At 28.5% G+C, this 23,375-nt stretch overlaps 1 protein-coding gene across 7 annotated transcripts in view; it reads left to right on the top strand.

Annotated features, from left to right (window-relative positions):
- LOC126734838 (protein dead ringer-like) overlaps window positions 1-23,375 on the top strand; it is a 235,509-nt gene that overhangs the window by 87,273 nt on the left and 124,861 nt on the right. Inside the window, exon 1 of one of the 7 annotated variants that reach the window (XM_050438613.1) lies at window positions 16,441-16,632. The exons of the other annotated variants lie outside the window; for them this stretch is intronic. Within the exon in view, the coding sequence (XP_050294570.1) occupies window positions 16,534-16,632 (99 nt within the window). The 5' untranslated portion in view covers window positions 16,441-16,533. Of the gene's footprint in view, window positions 1-16,440; window positions 16,633-23,375 lie in introns of those variants that run through there. 7 annotated transcript variants of the gene reach the window in all.

Here is a 23,375-nt window from a genome sequence, read left to right on the forward strand (position 1 = left end):
TAAGCCGTGCATCTAAACAAACTCGAATCGAGGCGGTAAACGTACGAAAACAAAGGATTTTATTTCACAAAGGCCGCCAAACCATTTACAATTTAATCTACACGGCCACTTGTATACATTGTAAAAATTTATATATAAATGGCCTTAAATCAGAAAATATAATTTATAGCGAATAGTGGCCGGCTTACCCCATAATCACGTATTTTACGTCTATATTTTGAAAGCAACAAACTATTCGGGTTTAGTTTGAGGATCGCATAAAATCGACCCTAAAAACTATAAAGTTGCACATTTGTGCATTTGTGCTTTGGCGGCTAATCCTTCGAAGCGCTAATTTTTAATAACCATAAATCAGATTAAAAACCTATTAAATTATTATAAAGAGAGGATTTGGTCTTTTAACAGTTGATTGATTGATTGATTCATAGATCAAAAATTGAATTTTAAAAAATATGAAGACCCTTGGGCAATTTTTTTAAAGTAATTTTTGCTTATTTTCTGGTTAAAACAGACAAATTATTTTAATTAGTTTGAAGAATGATAATAAGTACTATAAAAAACTTTATTTTGATTTGGTTGAGGAATTATCCGCGCTAGTCATCTTATTGTACATTCTAATATTTTAAATTTTTTGCACTTAATGGGGAAACATTTCTCAAGCATTTCCAAATTGTTCCAGTGGTTTTTAAATTTTCTTGAAATTTTATCTTGGAAACAATTAAGATAGACAGTCAATAGAAAGAGTGTGCTTCGTATACCAGACAGGAGTGTATTATGAGTCTAATACAAAAAAAATCAAAAATAAAAATAAAACGTATTTTTAACTTTAATAGAATAAAAAATATAATTTTTTATATTGAAGAAAATTCAACCACTACTTTATAGGAAAAAAATAAATGATCACTGAAAATGCTGGTTTTGATAATTTTGGCATTTCTTAGTGCAGTTTTGGTGATCTTTCTTTTTTTTGAAAAATTATTAATTTTTTGAATTTTTTATTAGCACCCCTTCCTTACCCCTCTGGCTACGCAACTTATTAAATTATTATAAAGAGAGGATTGAGTCTTTTTTTTTAAGTTGTGATGGTGTTTAGATCTAAAATGGAGATTTTAGATCAAAAATTGAATTTTAAAAAATATGAAGACCCTTGGACAATTTTTTTTAAATAATTTTTGCTAATTTTCTGGTTAAAACAGACAAATTATTTTAATTAGTTTGAAGAATGATAACAAACACTAAGAAAAACTTTATTTTGATTTGATTGAGGAATTATCCGCGCTAGTCATTTTATTGTAAATTCTAATATTTTAAATTTTTTGCACTTAATGGGGAAACATTTCTCAAGCATTTCCAAATTGTTCCAGTGGTTTTTAAATTTTCTTGAAATTTTATCTTGGAAACAATTAAGGTAGACAGTCAATAAAAAGAGTGTGCTTCTGGCATAAGTATACTGGACAGAAGTGTATTATGAGCCTATTAAAAAAAAATCAAAAATAAAACTTAAATATATTTTTAACTTTAATAGAATAAAAAATATAATTTTAATATTGAAGAAAATTCAACCACTACTTTATAGGAAAAAAATTGAATATGACTGAAAATGCTGGTTTTGATCATTTTGGCATTTTTTAGTGTATTTTTGGTGATTTTCCTTTTTTTTGAAAAATTAATAATTTTTTATTAATACCCTTTCCTTACTTCTCTTGTTACGCAACTTTTGGATACCATTGCAACTTATGGCATATTTTTTTTACATGTATATAAAAGATGAGGACATTCTTATAATTGCATAAGAAGTTTAGTAAAAGAACAGAAAAATTTGTCAATTAAACATTGGTATAAGTTAACGCGTTTTAAATAAATTATTCACATCAGATTTTAAAGTAACCATAGGCATCCAGCAACCCTTTTTCTAAAAGGTAGTAAAATATTGTTTTTTTTTAATTATATTAACGACGAAAAACGTGTATTTCTAAACCCTTCCATATAACTCAGTTTCCAATGTAGCGAACATTTCAGTCTTCTTTTTAAATAAAAAATTAAATATCTCGAGCTTAAAAGTAACTTAAAAGACATGAAATAACTGCTGAAAGTCATCAACTGCCTCGAATAAATTAACAACTACTTAACAAAAGTCGAACTACCCGATGACCATTAAAACTGCCTGAACAACTACCTTAACATACCCAAAAATCATTTTAGAAATTTTAAAATGCCAGGAATAACTCAAAAGGGCCAATAACTCCCTTGGAGAGTTTGAAAGCCTTTTTAAATGCCCGGAATAACTTATAAAAGTCAACAACTGCCTGGGATAAATTAAAAATTACTTAACGGAAGTCACATTAAATGCTGACCATTAAAATTGCCTGAATAATACTGCTTGAAATAATCAAAAATCTAGAAAAGTTTATGAATTACTTGAAATGCCTGGAATAATTGATAAACCAAAAGTTTGAAGTAATGCCTAAAATATAAAATAATGAAAAATGAAAATAAAAAAAAAGTCTCTAAAAGCCCAGGAAGACAGACTTTTTTATTCCAGTCAAATGTATAGTAGTAGTATCAGCTGTATCTCTAGTCAATACCCGAGATTAACAAATGCAATAATTTGTACAACTTAATGGTCTATTATATCAAAATACTTCCCTTATCAGGCAACCCATTGGCTATAACATTTCGAAATTATAATAAAAACTGACCAGAAAAAGAGATATTTTTGTTTGTTTATAGGTTTATGGTTTATTTACTTTTATTCTGGAGAAAGTTTATTAGGAAGGTTTTTTGTTAAATTTTACCAAATTTGAGAAAAAGGTATTAAGATCCCAAAATCAATTATAGTTGAAAAGCGATACTAATAGAAACTTACACATGTATAGAAAAGAGCCAATCTAAGGTGTTATATTAGTTTTTTCAATTGAGTATTGAGTTTAAATTAAGGCGATTTAAAAAATAATTAATTTTTTAAAACTAATAATAATCATATTTTAAAGTAATTATATAATTTTTTTTTAATTAATTATATGCATTTTATAATAAGTTAAATTGTTTCGTTTAGCCAAACTATTGGTTTACGATATACAATGACACATTTATTGCTAGGTATATGGTACTATCTAGATGTATTGAAATTATTATTATTAGAAGTATTTTTATTTTTATTTTGGGGAAATTATTGGTTTTTGTATGTAGCTATTTATGCCTTATAAAGATTATTATTATTATTGATTATAAATTACAATTTTAAAAAGCAAGTTTGATCTTCAAGGCCATCACTCACTTTAAAGTTCTAAATTTAAATAACTAATTGGAATATTTTTATATAATAAAAATGTGGAATTGAGAGGAATATTCTTAACAAATTTTGTTAAAGGTTCAAACGAATCTGAGCAACATTTTAGGAAGTATTGGCCTTTATATGTAGTGTAGTCTAAAAAGCAAGTTTGATCTTCAAGCTGATCACTCCCTTATGATAAGTTCAAAATTTTAAAAACTACTGGGAATATTCTTATGTAGTAAAAAGTGTGGTATTTATAGGAATATTTTTAATAAGTAAAATTTTAAGAAAGATTAACGTTTATATGTAGTGGAGTTCATAAAGCAAGTTTAATCTTCGAGGTGACCACTTATTTCAAAGCTAAACATTTTCAAAACTAGTTAAAATATTCATACAAAATTAAATTGAATATCTCTGAATACAACAGAGGAATATTCTTGACAAATTTTGTTTAAAGTTTAAGTGAATTTGAGCAAAATTTTAGGAAATATTGATCTTTGTATGTAATGGAGTCTAAAAAGCAAGTTGAATCTTCAAGGTGACTGACTACTCACTTTAAAATTCAAAATTTTAAAAACTAGTTGGAATATTCTCTTAAATTAAAAAGTATTTCATTTAGAGGAATATTCTCAATAAATTTTATTTAAGGTTAAAATACATCTAAGTGAAACTTTGGGAAATATCAACATTAATATGTACTGAAGTCCAAGAAGCAAGTTTGATCTTTAACGCGACCACTCATTTCAAAGTTCAACATTTTAAAAACTAAGGGGAATATTTTTATACAATAAAAAATGTGATATTTAGCGGAATATTGTTAATAAATGTTGTTTAAGGTTTAAAATCCAATCTGAGTAAAATTGTAGGAATTATCAGCGTTTATATATCATAAAGTCCAAAAAGCAAGGTTAAGTTCAAAATTTCAAAAAATATTCATATACAGTAAAAAACATGTTATTCAGAGGAATATTCTAAACAAAGTGTTTTCAAGGTTCAAACGAATCTGCGCAAAATTTTAAGAAATATCAGTGTCATCTTCAAGGTGACCGCTCACTTTAAAGTCCAATTTCTCAAAACGTACTTGGAATATTTTCATGTAATATAAAGAATAATATTTAAAGGAATATTCCTTACAAATGTTCTTAAGAGTTCAAAATAATTTAAATAAAAGTTAAGGAAATATCGATCTTTTTGAGACCAATAGTCATGTTTGATCTTCAAGGTGAGCACACACTTCAAAGTCCGATATCTTAAAAGAGACCTGAAATATTTCAAATAATTTATCACGTAATCAGAAGAGTATTCTTAACATGTTTTATTAATTTAACTAAGCCAGAGGCAAAAATGTTTGGATTCTTTCAGTAGTGGTGTCCAAGGATAACGTTTAATCCCTAATAAAACCACTCACTTGAAATTCAAAAATCTAAAAAAAACTAATAGGAGTATTCACATCAAACAAAAACCATGTTAAAATCTATTTCGCCACAGATGTCATTAACTTAAAAAAAAATCTCGATAATCTCTTAAACACCCTGAGAACACATAGAAACCCGCACTCGACCAGTTTTTTCAAGGCCATTGTTCAACTGGATAAACATCACCCCACAGCGACAAGGGTTAATCAGTTCATTATCATTCCGAAATAACTGACCATCAGCATCATTAGAAGTTGCATGAGCATCTGGAAAATAATTGTTTCATACGAGTAAACTGGATGAGAACAAACCGTAGGTCTCCCCCTTAGTGCACAATTTGTCCTCATCATCGTCATCATCGATTTGTGCGACCAATATAAGGGATATAAATCTAAATATCTGTTAGGGTAAAACTCCGAAATCCGGTTGTCCGGTCACACATTCAGGAGTACACGCTCGTGTGGTCACTTTCCCTTCTGACGCACCCGTATTAATCTCATGTATATAGAGGGAAAGTAAATGACTCAATCAACTCGGTTATAATGAAGTGGCACCCGGACGATTTCGCTCAAAAGACCCAATACTTCTTATCGAAATAGGCGAAAAAGATTTGATCATTTATCTGCAAATAGATTTACCGAAGGTGGAGGTTTTTCTTGTACGCGAAAAGCGGATTTTACAATCGACGAATGTGTGTTTCTTCTCACGGTGGTCGTAAACTGGAGCAAATCTTGTTAGGAGTCGTCTCACCTATTTTACCAAAATGTTGATTTATTGCAAATTGCCGGGGGAGTGCTTCTGCTTTACGTCCGAATCGTAAAGTACAAAAAGGTCCGAGTTTTTGGTTTTGATTGGTTTTATTTTTTCTGTATTAGCAAAGGGAGTTTTCTTGTAAGATGAGTTTTCTGGAACTCAATTTTGTAATGAAATGAGTATATTATTTATTTCTTTTTACTCGTTTAAGTTAAATTTCTAGACAATCGGGACCTTGAAAACCTTCGCTATACATGGTGTTATTTAATCAGTGATTCTTCGGGTATTTTTAAGGTTAAAAGTTCTTATAAATGTGGCGTTTAAAATGCTTGGTTTTCAATTTATCTTTATTTTAGTTTTATCTGCATAATTTCCTAAATTATGCCGATTTCTAAACGAAAATTGGTACCTGGGAGTGTTTTGACATGAGAGTTTTGAATTTGTTTTTAGTTTAGCTCTTACTTGTGAAGAGCATTATCGGAATAAAAAAAAAATAAATCACGACTCAAAATTCCATTCAATTGAGACCACGTGTGGAAACCACGTGTCAAATTTGCTTTATGAACTCCACTACATATAAATGCTGATGTTTCCTAAATTTTTTTCAGATTTGTTTGAACCTTTGACAAAATTTGTTAAGAATATTCTTCTGAATATCACATTTTTTATTGTATAAGAATGTTCTCACTAGTTTTTGAACTTTGAAGTGAGTGGTCACCTTGAAGATACAAACATGCTTCTTGGACTATAATAAAATTTGTTAAGAATATTCCTCTAAATAACATATTTTTTACTTTAAGAGAATATTCGAACTAGTTTTTAAAATTTTGAATTTTATAATGAGGGGTCACCTTGAAGATACAAACATGCTTCTTGGACTCCACTAAATAGATATAACGCTGATATTTCCCAAAATTTTGCTCAGATTTATTTGAACCTTAAATAAATTTTGTTAAGAATATTCTTCTAAATAACATATTTTTTACTTTAAGAGAATATTCCAACAATTTTTTTAAAATTTTGAACTCTGAATTGAGTGGTCACTTTGAAGATCAAACATGCTTATTGAACTATTACTTATGAATATTCCAATTTAAAAAAAAATTTGAACTTAAAACCTTAATCACCATACAGCAGTCCTATTCCAAAACTACCCGACATCCCACCCTAAACCAAAGGTTCAATAATATCATCTAATTTTAACCTCTAACCCCCCCATGTCAATGAATTGCTCCTTCTCTCTTTCACGATGATGATGATGTGATCCAAACATCTGCCCGACACATTTGGCATGAGTATATATGGCTTGATTAGGTGCAGCGGTCTTGATTATTTTGTTAATTCATTAATTTCCCCAGAACGATTTGGCAATTTCCGCTTTTATTCGTGATGTGTGTAGCACGCATGGAACGCGCTGGAGACATGCGACCTGATCCACGATGACGTGAAGTGGATGCTTTTAATTTGTTCTGTCTATTTTTGTTTCTTAATTGATTTTAAGGAGGCATTTGCGTTCGATTTAAATCGAGGGAATTTTAAGGTTTTTCGTTAAAGATGTGTTATTTTTGCTTTTTGGCCCTCTCAAGGGGTTATGGTGGTGAGTGAGTGAATTGTCAAACCTTCAAGGTACAACTAGACTGTCTTTTTATTTTTTGCTCACCTTTATCCGCTCATCCATCACCAACAAAAATTCCAGGCATTCATAGAAATAATTTTTTTACGTAAGTACTGCTACCTGGAAAAATCAAAATATTACTTAACTGTTCATGTTTTTCGTTAGAAAATGAAAGAAAAAGCAGATATTTCCTATTACCTTTAAGTAATTTTTAATATTTGTAATTTATATCTCATTATTGCTGAAAAATCTTTCTTATTTTAATTTACATTCAGAGCCTAAGTATATTTGACGCTCTTTTACTTATAATAACAATTTATGCATTTTATATTTGGGTTAGTTATTGAAACGTGATTATTCATTATAATGTATATATGAGGTCAATAATAATATTTCTATGATCCGATAATTTAAATGCATAATTTAAATGAATACGACGTGCGGTTTCTTATCTATTTCTAAATTAAAAATTTACAGTATAAGTTTTAAATTGGACCGTAGAGGTATGATACTGTAGATATCTGGGTTTATTCATAATTCCTGTATTATTAGACTCCTCGCAAAAAAACTCCTTACATTTAATTGACGTTTGTTATTTTTGATTTTTTTAAAAATTTTTAAAAGGAAATTCAAGTAAATGCAGTTTAAATATATTCCAATAATGTTTGTGAAAATCTCAATTTTTCTCACTTAAAATCTACTTCAACCGATTGGATATTTTTGTTAACTTTCCTGACATTTGAAATAATCTTATATTTTCTTCCAAGCAATTTAAATAATGTTTATTTTCGTCCAGGCAGTTGAGCAAGTATCTTTTTAAATCTTTTGAATTTAATTTTAATTAAGAGGTCAATCCCTCTTAATTAAAATTACTTTTATTGAAAATTTTTCAGTTAAAATTGCTCTTACTTTAACTGCCTGAAATAATTTTTTTTATTAATATTTAAATAGTTTGTAAATTTTCAGGTATTTAAAATAGTTGCATATTTTCTTCCAGGCAGTTGGAAAAGGATCTTATTAATTCTAGAACACAGATTTTGTAAGAAACTCAATTCCTCTTACTTAAAATACACTTCAACTGCCTGAAATATTTTTTAAATTAATATTTAAATAGCCAGACATTTAAAATAATTCCATATTTTCTTTTATGCATTTAAAATAATTCCATATTTTTTCCAAGCAGTTGAAGTAATGTTTATTTTTGTCTAGGAAGTTGAAAAATTATCTCTTCAATTATTAAAAATTGTTTTAAATTTTTTTTTTTTAAATTCACTTCAATTCCCTGGAATAATTTTTTAATTAATATTTAAATAGTTCGTAAATTTCCAGGCATTTGAAATAACTCCATATTTTCTTCCAGGCAGTTGAAATAATTTTTAATTTCATCCAGGCAGTTGAAAAAGTATCTTTTTAATTTTTAAACACAGATTTTCTGACAAACTCAATTCCTTTTTCTTAAAATCCATTTCAATTGCCTGGAATAATTTTTTAATTAATATTTAAATAGTTCGTATATTTTCAGACATTCGAAATAATCCAATATTGTCTTTTAGACAGTTGAAATAATGTTTAATTTAATCTCGTTCAGGCAGTAATTTTTTTTTAAATTCTTGAACAAATATTATCTTTTAAGACACTTAAAAATACACTTCAACTACCTGGAATATTTTTTTAAGTAAATTTTAAATAGTTCATAAATTTCTAGATATTCGAAATAATTCCATATTGTCTTTCAGGCATTTGAAATAAATTTTAATTTCATCCAAGCAGTTGAAAAAGGATCGTTTTAATTTTTGAATACAGATTTTGTGACAAACTTAGTTCCTCTCACTTGAAATACACTTCAACTACCTGGAATATTTTTCATAATAGAATTCAAAGAGTTCATCAATTTCTAGACATTTAAAATAATTCCATTTTTTTCAGGTATTTGAAATAAATTTTAATTTCATCCAAGCAGTTGAAAAAAGATCTTTTTAATTTTTGAACACAGATTTTGGAAGAAACTTAATTTCTCTCACTAGAAATACTTTTTAACTGCTTGGAATACTTTATAAAATAATCCAGGCATTTGAAATGGTTCGATATTTTCTTCCAGATAATTGAAATAATGTTTAATTTGTTCCAGGCAGTTGAAAAAGTCTCTTTTTAATTCTTAAACGCAGATTTTCTGAGAAACTCAGTTCCTCTCATTTGAATTTCACTTTAACTGCCTGGAATATATTTTTAATTAATATTTAAATAGTTCATAAATTTCCAGACATTTGAAATAATTCCATATTTTCTTCCAAGCAGTTGAAATACTGTTTAATTTTGTGCAAGTAAATGTAAAAGTTTATTTTTAATTTTTGAACACAGATTTTGTGAGACTCAATTCCTCTCACTTAAAATACAGTTAAACTGCTTGGAATATATTTTTAATTAATATTTAAATAATTCATAAATTTCCAGACATTTGAAATAATTCTATGTTTTCTTCCAGGCAGTTGGAAAAGTCTGTTGTCATTTCTTAAACAGAGATTTTTTGAAAAACTCTTCTTCCATTTGAAATACACTTCAACTGCCTGGAATATTTTTTTAATTAAAATTTATATACTTCATAAATTTCCAGACATTTGAAATAACTCCATGCTTTTCTTCAGACAGCTGAAATAATTATTAATTTCGTCTAGGCAGTTGGAAAATACTCCTTTTAGTTCCTGAATACAGATTTTCTAAGAAACTCAGTTTCACTCACTTGGAATGCACTTCAACTGCTTACAATATTTTTTTAATTAATATTCAAATAATTCATAAATTTCCAGACATTTAAAATAATTCTATGTTTTTTTCCAAGCAGTTTAAATATTGTTTAATTTTATCCAGACAGTTGTAAAAGTCTCCTTTAGTTTTTGAACACAGATTTCCTGAGAAACTCAATTCCTCCCACTTAAAATACATTTAAACTGCCCGAAAAATTTTTTAAATTAATATTCAAATAGTTTATAAATTTCCAGACATTTGAAATAATTCTATGTTTTTTCCAATCAGTTTAAATAATATTTATTTTCATCCAGGCAAATGGAAAAGTCTCTTTTTATTACTTAAACAAAGATTTTGTGAGAAACTCAATTCCTTTTGCTTGAAATACATTTCAACTGCTTGGAATATATTTTTAATTAATATTTAAATAGTTCATAAATTTCCAGACATTTGAAATAATTTCATGTTTTTTTCCAAGCAGTTGGAAAAGTCTGTTTTCATTTCTTAAACACAGATTTTTTTAAAAACTCAATTCTTCCACTTGAAATACACTTTAACTGCCTGGAATATTTCTTTAATTAAAATTTATATACTTCATAAATTTCCAGACTTTTAAAATAATTCCTCTCACTTAAATTCCAGTTCAACTACCTGGAATATTTTTTTAATTAATATTCGAATAATTCAAATAATAATAAATTCCCAAATATTTGAAATGATTCTATAGGGAGCAGTTGAAATAATGTTTAATTTTATCTAGACAGTTAGATAAGTCTCTTTTTAGTTTTTGAATACTGATTTTCTAAGAACCTCAATGTCTCCCACTTAAAATACTCTTCAACTATCTGGAATATTCTTTAAATTATTATTTAAATAGTTGATAAATGTCCAGATATTTAAAATAATTTCATATTTTCTTCCAAGCAGTTGAAATAATGTTTAATTTTTTCCAGGCAGAGGGAAAAGTCTCTTTTTAATTCCTGAACACAGATTCTATGAGAAACTCAACTCCTCTGGCTTGAAATACATTTCAACTGTTTGAAATACTTTTTTAATTAATATTTTAATATTTCACAGATTTTCAGACATTTGAAATAATTCCGTGCTTTTCTTCAGACAGCTGAACTAATTTTTAATTTCGTCCAGGCAGCTGGAAAAGTCTCCTTTTAATTCCTGAGTACAGTTTTTTTTGAGAAACTCCTTTTACTTGAAATGCACTCAACTGCTTGCAATATTTTTTTAATTAGTATTCAAATAGTTCATAAATTTCCAGGAATTTGAAATGATTCCTTATTGTCTTCCAGGTATTTAAAATAATTTTTACTTGCCGATAAACTTAATTCCTCTCACTGAAATTCCAGTTCAACTACCTGGAATATTGTTTTAATTAATATTCGAATAATTCAAATAATAATAAATTCCCAGATATTTGAAATGATCCTATAGCAAGCAGTTGAAATAATGTTTAATTTTATCCAGACAGTTGGAAAAGTCTTTTTTTAGTTTTTGAACACAGATTTTCTGAGAAACACAATTCCTCCCACTTAAAATACATTCCAACTGCCTGGAATATTCTTTAAATTATTATTCAAATAGTTGATAAATATCCAGACATTTAAAATAATTTCATATTTTCTTCTAAGCAGTTGAAATAATGTTTAACTTCGTCCAGGCAGGTGGAATAGTTTCTTTTTTAATTTCGAACATAGATTTTCTGAGAAACTTAATTTATCTCACTTAAAATACACCTCAACTGCCCGGAATATTTTTTAAATTAATATTCAAAACTGATAATAAAAATATACATTTTTACAGAAGGTTGATTTGTTTTTTTTTGCATCATGTTGTACTGCCTGGAAAAAAATCAAAATATATAATCTAAATTCAAATTGTTGACTTTATAATGATATAATTAAAAAAGTATTAGTATTCATGTTAGAAATTTTAAATTTTTTAGAAATTAATAAAAGGATAAATTTTCCAGGAACTATTTCATACATACAGGATATTGCATACGTATGTACTTAATTTGTTCTTTTTTAAATTCCAGACCTTCCGATAATGGCAAAAATAATTTTTCCAGGACGTTGAAGTAATAACTTGAACTTTACAGACCCTGTTATCTATTCCCTGAAAATTTCTAATTTATTTGCTGTTTTCCAAAAACAAAAATCTTTTGCACCACTTTTCAGTACTCGCAATCCTAACAAACAAATCAAACCCTTACCACCATTTGTAGATCCTCTCACTACATACTCCTCTACATTTAGACAAACAAAAACAAAAGTAAATCTCCGCCCAGTCGAAATTCCTAGATCACATTTCTGTCGTTTCGCATTATTATAACGTACAGAGAGCGAGTCTGACATAATATTCCGCTGCACCTCGCCATTTCAGGCCAGTCAACTCTCTTGGCGTTTAAATAAAATTATGATAATACGAATAGCAAATGAGCTGTCTATGTGATGAATTACGGGGTCCCACTCCTCCGCGAGATATATCCACGACTGGTAAATACTTTATAATTACATGCCGCTTTACTTTGATTTCGTACTCTAATGAACCTCTTAATGCCCGTTTATAACACTCCACTCGGGCATACCAAACTGATATTTGGTTAGGCTGCATTATTGGTTTTAAGGCGTTATTAAGATTGGAAAATGCGCTCTTTCCAGGCTTTCCGACAAAAAAAAATGTATCTTCTCCAGGCATTTTAGCACAATAAATTTACGTCAGGTAGGTGTTTGACCAGGGATGTCCAACGTGCATGTTTGATCTTCAAGGTGACCACTCACTTCAAAGTCCAATATCAGAAGAACTAATTGAAAGATTCTCATAAGATAAAAAGCATCACATTCAAAAGAGTATTTCCAACAAATGTTCTTAATAGTTCAAACTTATTTGAATAAAAGTTTTTAAAGTATTGACCTTTTTGAGTAGTGATGTCTAAGAAGCATGTTTGATTTTAAAGGTGACAACTCACTTCAAAGTCCGATATATTAAAGAGTAACCCGAATATTTTCATAAAACAAAAAGCATGATATTAAAGGGGGTATTGTCAACAATTGTTCTTAATAGTTCAAGCTTATTTGATTAAAAGTTTTTAAAATATTGAACTTTTTGAGCAGTGATGTCCAAGAAGCATGTTCGATTTTAAAGGTGATAACTCACTTCAAAGTCCGATATATTAAAGAGTAACCGGAATATTTTTATAAAACAAAAAGCATGATACTTAAAGGGGTATTGCCAACAATTGTTTTTAATAGTTAAAGCTTATTTGATTAAAAGTTTTTAAAATATTGACCTTTTTAAGTAGTGATGTCCAAAAAGCATGTTTAATTTTGAAGGTGACAACTCACTTCAAAGTCCGATATCTAAAAGAGTAACCGGAATATTTTCATAAAACAAAAAGCATGATATTTAAAGGGGTATTGTCAACAATTGTTCCTAATAGTTTAACCTAATTTGAATAAAAGTCCTTAAAATATTGGCTCTTTTGGGTAGTGGTGTCTAATGAGCATGTTTGCTCTTCAAGGTGACGACTCACTTCAAAGTCAAATATCTGAAGAACTAACCAAAATATTTTCATAAAGCAAAAAGCATAATATTCAAAAGAGTATTGTCAATAAATGCTCTAAATATTTTAAACGTATTCAATTAAAAGTTTTTAAAATATTAACCTTTTTGGGTAGTCAAGTCTAAGAAGTATATTTAATTTTAAAGGTGACAACTCACTTCAAAATCCGATATCTAAAAAAGTAACTGAAATATTTTTATAAAATAACAAGCATGATATTAAATGGGGTATTGTCAGCAATTGTTCCTAATAATTCAACCTAATTTGAATAAAAGTTATTGAAATATTGGCTCTTTTAGGTAGTGGTATCCAACGAGCATATTTGCTCTTCAAGATGACGACTCACTTCAAAGTCCAATATATAAAGAACTAACTAAGATTTTTTCATAAAGCAAAAAGCATAATATTCAAAGGAGTATTTTCAACAATTGTTCTTAATAGTTCAAACTTATTTAATTGAAAGTGTTTAAAATATTGACCTTTGTGGGTAGTGAAGTCTAAGAAGCATATTTGATTTTAAAGGTGACAACTCATTTCAATGTCCGATATCTAAAAAAGTAACTGAAATATTTTCATAAAACAAAAAGCATGGTATTAAATGGGGTATTGTCAACAATTGTTCTAAATAGTTCAACCTAATTTGAATAAAAGTTTTTGAAATATTGGCTCTTTTGGGTAGTGGTGTCCAAGGAGCATGTTTGATCTTCAAGGTGACAACAGATTTTAAAGTCCAATATCTGAAGAATTAATTGGAATATTTTAATAAAATAAAAATTATGATATTAAGAAAACTATTTTAGACAACCTTAAAAATTCAAATTAATTTGCATAAAATATTCTGAAATATTGGACTTTTTGAGTAGTGGTCTCTGAGGGGAGTGTTTTATCTCCAAGGTTAGCGCTAACTTCAAAGTCCGATATCTAAACAAATAGTTGGAATATTCTAATAAAACAAAATGCATGATGGTCATAGGAATCTTGTCAATTAATAAAATGAAACCATGATATAGAAAATAGAGAAAAAAATTAAATTTTCATTTATTTATCCCTACCTTTATCTGGAAATTAAAGAGGGATGGAAATAAAGTGATATTTTTCTGGTATAAGTAGACCAAATAAACACGGAAAACACTATTTCCAGACACTATCAATAAAATGAAACCATGATATAAAAAATAGCGGAAAAAATTGAATTCTCATCTATTTATCCTTATCTCACCCGGAAATTAGAGGAGGATGGGAATAAAGTGATATTTTTTAGGTATAATTAGACGAACTAAACCCGAAAATCACTTTTTCCAGACAATCCAGACGCAAATAGAGAAAAAAATTGAATTCTCATTTATTTATCCCTATCTCATTCTGAAAATTAGAAGAGGATGGAAATATAGTGATGTTTTAACAATATAGTTTATACCCTAAACTAATCTGATTAAAAGTTTTTAAAATATTGGCTATTTTGGGTAGTGGTGTCCAAGGACCATGTTTCATCTTCAAGGTGAACGTTCACTTTATGGTTCAATATTTAAAAAACTAGCTGGATAGATTTTGCTTTTAGGAAAAGTTATCCAGTCAGATAAATTGCATTTTTATTATGCATGATAATAGTCTTGGCTTACATGTCATGGGCAAAGTAAAGAAATTAAACAGGTTTGAAAAAACGTCAATATTAGATAAGTAGTTAAATTATTTAATTTTCCCGAATATTGTTCCAGTTTTTTGGTTCAAAAATCCCAAATTTCTTCTATTCTAAAATTGTACCCATTTGCCAAATTCCATCGCAAACAATTACCAGTTACTTCTCCCACTCTCACCCGATTCACCCCTTTTTCTAAACCAAAGACAATACCTCATGTTTGACTCATAACTACATACACTGCGTTAACCACCCTCAAACAAGAAAACCAACCCCAAACACACAAAACGACCGGGTACTCCTCGTATAAAATTGATAAAATCTGCGCACGATCCATCTACCTGCCCAATATTTTACTCGGACCCGTCCGGATTATACGATCCCGAGATCCGACCTCAATAACATTAGAAATATTCGGTTATGCCCCCTCAAGACCCTTAATTTTCTATTTTATGACATTCAGACCTTCGATGACTTTCTAAACGGTACGATCGTGATCGGGTGGTGCGGAATTTATAGCACGTGCCGTCGTACTCATACGCGTATTTATTTGTTTGTGTTTGTGTGTTGTTTTTTTTTTGTTGTTGTTTTTAATGCTAAACATGTCTTTGAAGTCGGAGATTGCTGAGGTTAGTATTTTGAATTATTTTTTCAGTGTTTTTGACTTGAGTTTTAGACCCTTATAGAGAGACTCTTTTTTTCATATATGGATTTCCTGTAAATTAATATTGTTATTATTATAATAATTTTTTGTTAGCATTTAAAGCAGCTCTTTTAGGTTAATTTTTATACGTAATTTACTAAATTTTCTTGGATTTCTAAGGAAATTTTAGTGAGTTTTTACACGTTGCTTATATATTCTGCTATGAATTTAAATATTTATTAAATTTTATAAAGTGAATTAGTCCTTTGATTAGTCTCATAAATTACCAACTAAAATTAATTAATTTTTTAAGTAATAATTATTAATGATAAATTAAAAAATTATTTTCCTCGTATTAAAAAAATATCAAGAAATCGCTTGAAACATATTTTTTTTATCAAATAATAGTGCCTGAAAAAGTCGAAATATTACTTCAATTGTCTGGGAAAAAAATTATTTCCTACAGGATATTGAAAAAAAATTGGATTTTTGGACAAAGGATAAAAAAAAGGTAAATTAATAACAATAATTATTTTACATACAATTTTTTTTTCATAAAACAACCCTGTACTTTATAACTAAAACCCTTGAGCGCCTACGTTTATATAACCTTCCTTTCATATAGAACCCTCTCCCTATAAATCATCCATATAAAACCATATTAAAACCTTCTTAATGACCACCTTGTACCTATTCAGTGGCCACAAAAAAAAAACCAATAAACTCGATAAACTAACAAAAATATTAAAAACATTCCGATTCGAGCCTATTTTCGGAATGCGCTATACCAGTTTTTTTACGTTTAGTATCACTTTAATTGCTGCTTTGGACCCGATTCGTTTTCGCCTTAATATTTAATAATTTATTATTTAGTTAAAATGTGGCCACGAGGTAATGGATTTAATAGAATTAATAAAAGTTTAATTACGAAGCAGCTGGTTGTCATTGATGAGGAGGATGAGGGCAGCTTGGATGAAGTAAGTTTAACTATTCGTCATCTTTACGTATTTTAAAGAATTTCCTTGGCTTATTTTATATTGCATTATTTTAAAGTTATTACTGTTGTTCAATTTTTAGCTAAATAAACGATCTCTTATAATGATCTAAATAACTGATTAATTGATTTTTAAGTTGGACGCGTTTTAATTGGTTAAACTGTATGGTCACATGTATCACAAAGTTTTTTCTTATATATTTTTATGAGTAATTTGACCGGATTTTGTATGCTTTTTAATTGATACATTTTTTTTTAATCTCCTATATTTAAATCAAGAAGAACGAAATTATATGAAAAACTACAGAGGTGTGTCTATACAGCATTATATTTTAATAAAGATAAAGAATTGATAATCGATGAACAGCATGGTTTTAGAGGATGTTGCTCTACAATTATAACACTAAACTGTTGGATGTCTTGGATAGAGGGTATCATTTTGTTGGCATATTTACCGACTTCTCCCAGGCATTTGGCAGAGTAAATCCCTGGCTATTATTTAATAAGTTAATAAATATAAGTTTTTCTATTTGCAAGGTGAGTGCTTAGTTTATAAACTTGTAGTTTTTGAGAGATCTTTAAAAGTTGGACCAGGCGTATGAGTTTGTGACTGCTGTCTAACAAAAATTATTGTAACTCTTTTACTATTGAAGATACAGAGTTGAATTAAAAAGCAGTCGCTAGAGAAAGATTCAGCGTTTGTTTTGTGTTCTTATGAATTTTTTGGAAAACTTGTACTTTTTAAAATATCTTTGTCCAATCACAAGTTTGGCCCGACGAATGAGTTTGTGACTGTTGCCTAACAAAACTCGTTGTAACTTTTTTGCTATTACAGTTAGAAAGTCGGTTTAGGTGGCTTTCGCTAACCAAACGTCAAGGGGTTATTTTATGTTTTTAGGAAATTTTTGATTAACTTGTAGTTTTTGAGGTATCTTCAAAAGTTGGACCCGACGAATGAGTTTGTGACCTCTCCCTGACAAAATTTGTCGTAACCTTTTTTCTATTGTAACTAAAAAGGTGATTTAAAAATTATTCGCTAACAAAAAGTCAAGAGATTATTTTGTGTTTAAATAAATTTTCTGAGAGACTTGCAGTTTTTGAGATATCCTTAAAAGTTGGACCTGACGAATGAGTTTATAATTGCTCCTTAGCAAAACTTGTTATAACTTTTTTGTTATTGAAGCTCGAAAGGTGATTTAAATGGCGTTCGCTAAGTAGAAGCCAAGGGTTTATTTTTTATATTTATGAATTTTTTAAGAAAGTTGTAGATTTTGAAATATTTTCAAAAGTTGGACCTAACGCATGAATTTGTGACTGCTGTCTATAAAAGTTTGTTGCAACTTTTTTAATATTATAGCTAGAAAGGTGATTTAAATAATTTTTACTAACCAAAAATCAAGGGATTATTTTGTGTTTTAATACATTTTTTAAGAAACTTGTTGTTTTTGAGATATCTTCAAAAGTTGGATCCGACGAATGAGTTTATAATTGCTCCTTAACAATATTTGTTATAACTTTTTTGTGATTGTAGCTCGAAAGGTTATTCAAATGGCCTTCGCTAAGTAGAAGCCAAGGGTTTATTTTCTATATTTATGATTTTTTTAAGAAAGTTGTAGTTTTTGAGATATTTTCAAAAGTTGGACCAGACATATGAGTTTGTGACTGCTGTCTAACAAAAATTGTTGTAACTCTTTTACTATTGAAGATAGGAAGTTGATTCAAATAGCGGTCACTGGAGAAAAATCCAGGGTTTATTTTGTGTTCTTATGAATTTTTTGGAAAACTTGTACTTTTTAAGATATTTTTACAAGTTTGGCCCGACGAATGAGTTTGTGACTGTTGCCTAACAAAACTCGTTGTAACTTTTTTGCTATTACAGTTAGAAAGTCGATTTAAATGGCTTTCGCTAACCAAACGTCAAGGGGTTATTTTATGTTTTTAGGAAATTTTTGATTAACTTGTAGTTTTTGAGGTATCTTCAAAAGTTGGACCCGACGAATGAGTTTGTGACCTCTCTCTGACAAAATTTGTCATAACCTTTTTTCTTTTGTAACTTAAAAGGTGATTTAAAAAGTATTCGCTAGCAAAAGATCAAGGGCTTATTTTGTGTCTTATAAATTTTCTGAGAAACTTGGAGTTTTTGAAATATTTTCAAAAGTTGGACCTGACGAATGAATTTGTGACTGCTGTCTATAAAAATTTGTTGCAACTTTTTTAATATTAAAGCTAGAAAGGTGATTTAAATGGCATTCACTAACCAAAAGTTAAGTGATTACTTCGTGTTTTAATAAATTTTTTTAAATACTTGTAGTTTTTGAGATATCCTTAAAAGTTGGACCCGACGAATTAGTTTATAATTGCTCCTTAACAAAATTTGTTATAGCTTTTTTGTTATTATAGCTCGAAAGGTGATTTAAATAGAGTTTGTTAAGCAAATGCCAAGGGCTTATTTTTTGTCTTTATGAATTTTTTAAGAAACCAGTAGTTTTTGAAATATCTTCACAAGTTTGGCCCGACGAATGAGTTTATGACTGTTGCCTAACAAAAATTATTGTAACTCTTTTACTATTAAAGGTAGGAAGTTGATTCAAAAAGCGGTCGCTGGAGAAAGATCCAGGGTTTATTTTGTGTTCTTATGAATTTTTTGGAAAACTTGTACTTTTTAAGATATTTTTACAAGTTTGGCCCGATGAATGAGTTTGTGACTGTTGGCTAACAAAACTTGTTGTAACTTTTTTGCTAATACAGTTAGAAAGTCGATTTAAATGGCTTTCGCTAACCAAACGTCAAGGAGTTATTTTATGTTTTTAGAAAATTTTTGATTAACTTGTAGTTTTAGAGGTATCTTCAAAAGTTGGACCCGACGAATGAGTTTGTGACCTCTCTCTGACAAAATTTGTCGTAACCTTTTTTCTATCGTAACTAAAAAGGTGATTTAAAAAGTATTCACTAGCAAAAGATCAAGGGCTTATTTTGTGTCTTATAAATTTTCTGAGAAACTTGGAGTTTTTGAAATATTTTCAAAAGTTGGACCTGACGAATGAATTTGTGACTGCTGTCTATAAAAATTTGTTGCAACTTTTTTAATATTAAAGCTAGAAAGGTGATTTAAATGGCATTCACTAACCAAAAGTTAAGTGATTACTTCGTGTTTTAATAAATTTTTTTAAATACTTGTAGTTTTTGAGATATCCTTAAAAGTTGGACCCGACGAATTAGTTTATAATTGCTCCTTAACAAAATTTGTTATAGCTTTTTTGTTATTATAGCTCGAAAGGTGATTTAAATAGAGTTTGCTAAGCAAATGCCAAGGGCTTATTTTTTGTCTTTATGAATTTTTTAAGAAACTAGTACTTTTTAAGATATCTTCACAAGTTTGGCCCGACGAATGAGTTTGTGAGTGTTGCCTAACAAAACGTGTTGTAACTTTTTTTCTATTATAGTTAGAAAGTCGGTTTAAATGGCTTTCGCTAACGAATAGTCAAGGGGTTATTTTATGTTTTTAGGAAATTTTTGATTAACTTGTAGTTTTTGAGGTATCTTCAAAAGTTGGACCCGAAGAATGAGTTTGTGACCTCTCCTTGACAAAATATGTCGTAACTTTTTTTCTATTGTAAAAAAAAGATGATTTAAAAAGTATTCGCTAGCAAAAGATCAAGGGCTTATTTTGTGTCTTCTGAAATTTTCTGAAAAACTTGGAGTTTTTGAAATATTTTTAAAAGTTGGACCTGACGAATGAATTTGTGACTGCTGTCTATAAAAATTTGTTGCAACTTTTTTAATATTAAAGCTAGAAAGGTGATTTAAATGGCATTCACTAACCAAAAATCAAGGGAATATTTTAATCATTAATGAATTTTTTGAGAAACTTGTGGTTTTTGAAATATCTTCAAAAGTTGGACCTGACGAATGAGTTTATAATTGCTTCTTAACAAAACTTGTTATAACTTTTTTGTGATTGTAGCTCGAAAGATTATTTAAATAGCCTTCACTAAGTAGAAACCAAGGGTTTATTTTTTGTATTTATGATTTTTTAAGAGAGTAGTTTTTGAGATATTTTCAAAAGTTCGACCAGGCGTATGAGTTTGTGACTGCTGTCTAACAAAAATTATTGTAACTCTTTTTCTATTGAAGATACGAAGTTGGATCAACAAGCAGTCGCTAGAGAAAGATTCAGGGTTTATTTTGTGTTCTTATGAATTTTTTGGAAAACTTGTACTTTTTAAGATATCTTCACAAGTTTGGCCCGACGAATGAGTTTGTGACTGTTGCCTAGCAAAACTCGTTGTAACTTTTTTGCTATTACAGTTAGAAAGTCGGTTTAAGTGGCTTTCGCTAACCAAAAGTCAAGGGGTTATTTCACGTTTTTAGGAAATTTTTGATTAACTTGTAGTTTTTGAGGTATCTTCAAAAGTTGGACCCGACGAATGAGTTTGTGACCTCTCCCTGACAAAATTTGTCGTAACCTTTTTTCTATTGTAACTAAAAAGGTGATTTAAAAAGTATTCGCTAACAAAAAGTCAAGGGCTTATTTTTGTGTCTTATAAATTTTCTGAGAAACTTGTAGTTTTTGAAATATTTTTAAAAGTTGGACCTGACGAATGAATTTGTGACTGCTGCCTATCAAAATTTGTTGCAACTTTTTTAATGTTAAAGCTAGAATGGTGATTTAAATGGCGTTTGCTAAGGAAAAGCCAAGGGCTTATTTTTTGTCTTTATGAATTTTTTAGGAAACTATTAGTTTTTGAGATATTCTCAAAAGTTGGACCTGACGAATGAATTTGTGACTGCTGCCTTTCAAAATTTGTTGCACTTTTTTTAATAGCGCAGCTAAAAAGGTGATTTAAATGGTGTTCGCTAAGGAAAAGCCAATGGCTTATTTTCTATCTTTATGATTTTTTTAAGAAATTTGTAGTTTTTGAGATGAGATATTTTCAAAAGTTGGACCTGACGAATGAATTTGTGACTGCTGCTTATCAAAATTTGTTGCAACTTTTTTAATGTTAAAGCTAGAAATGTGACTTAAATGGCGTTCACTAACCAAAAGTCAAGAGAGTATTAAAAATTAATCAAATGATTCGAAGAATACGTGTACCAATTTTAATTTTTTTAATTTTAAGCTTGTAAGTTTTTAAAATTTTTTCAAAAAATATATATTTTTTAGAAAATCCGTAAAATAGGTCTAGTAAAATTATTTCAGGAGTGTTTTTATATTTTTTTTAAATTGAATTTTGACTCAATGTTAATTTTTTCCAATTTTTTAAAAATTTGTACGGAAAAAAAAACAATTTTTTTTCTTAAGGTTTTTTTGTATTTTATCAAACTTGTTGAAACCCAGGGGTCTAGTAGAATTATTTGTATTAATTTTTAAATGCGCATTTTGTATAGATTTTTAGTTATAAGCATTTCTTAGGTAGAAGAAATGATTCCCAAAAATCCAATTTTTCTCATTATCCAGTACATTTTTCAAGATCTCTGAAATGTCTAGTGAAATTATTCCAGGATCATACTTATAATTTTTTAAACTTGAAAATTGCCCAAATTTTGGGTTTTTTGCAAAATCAATAAAAATGTCTTTTGTGCTCAATTTTCTTCATATATATTTTTTTATTTTGCTAAAATATGGAATGAAAACCTAGCAAAATTTTTGACTAGATTTTGAGTTACGCGTGTTTGTGAAGTTTTCAGAAGATTGTCTACCAATTTTTGTTCATGAATTTTCAATAGTTTGTCAATTATAAGCATTTTTTGAAATTTTTGCAAACAAAATATTTACCCAAAAGTCTCTATTTTTCTGATCATCCTATACATTTCTCAAAAATCCCTACAATAGTTATTTAATAAAATTATTCCAGGAGTATGTGCATACATTTTTAAATTTTAATATTGACTAGATTTTGAGTTATAGGCATTTTCTGAACTCAGAAATTAATTCTTTAATGCAAAAGTGTTTTTTTTTCAACTTTTTTGGAAATTGATGAATCATGTGTCCAATCAAGTATTTAATAGTTTTTTTTTCAGTTATAGGCATTTTTTGATTAAAAGAAATTATTTACCCGAAACTCCATATCTATCATCTTATTTATTTTTCAAAATTTCCTGAAATAGAAGTCATTTCAATTTATTTCAGGAGTATGTACATACAATATGAATTTTTAAATTTAGATTTTAATTAAATTTTGAGTAATTTGTTTTTATTTGTTGTGAAACTTTTAGGAAACAATTATTTTCCTCAAAAATGCACTTTTTTCTTAATAAATTCTACATTTTTTAAAACTCGATGAAATAGGTATCCCGTAAAATGAGTGAAGAAATTATAGGCACTTTTCGCAAAAAAATATATATTTTTTTCAAAAATCTCCTTTTATCTCAATCTTTGGTACATTTTTCATAATTCGGCAAAACAGGTGTCTAATAAAATAATTCGAGAGGTATCAATACGAATTTGCTAATTTTCTTTTTTATTATTTTTTGAATTATAGGCGTATTCCTCGTTTTTGAGAAATATCAATCATTTTCCTCAAAAATCTTGTAAATTTTTCAAATATTGCTAAATTAAATGTAACCTCTAATGATGCGAAGAATACGTGAATTTCAATTTTTGATGTTGAGTAATTTTTGAGTTATATGCATAAAAAAATCCAATTTTTCATCATGACCCCGTATATTTTTCAAAAATTGCTGAAATAGGTAAAGTAGGAAACCTCGCTAAATGTACTTAACTTC

This window comes from Anthonomus grandis, chromosome 4 (assembly GCF_022605725.1).
Source record: "Anthonomus grandis grandis chromosome 4, icAntGran1.3, whole genome shotgun sequence".
NCBI lineage: Eukaryota > Metazoa > Arthropoda > Insecta > Coleoptera > Curculionidae > Anthonomus > Anthonomus grandis.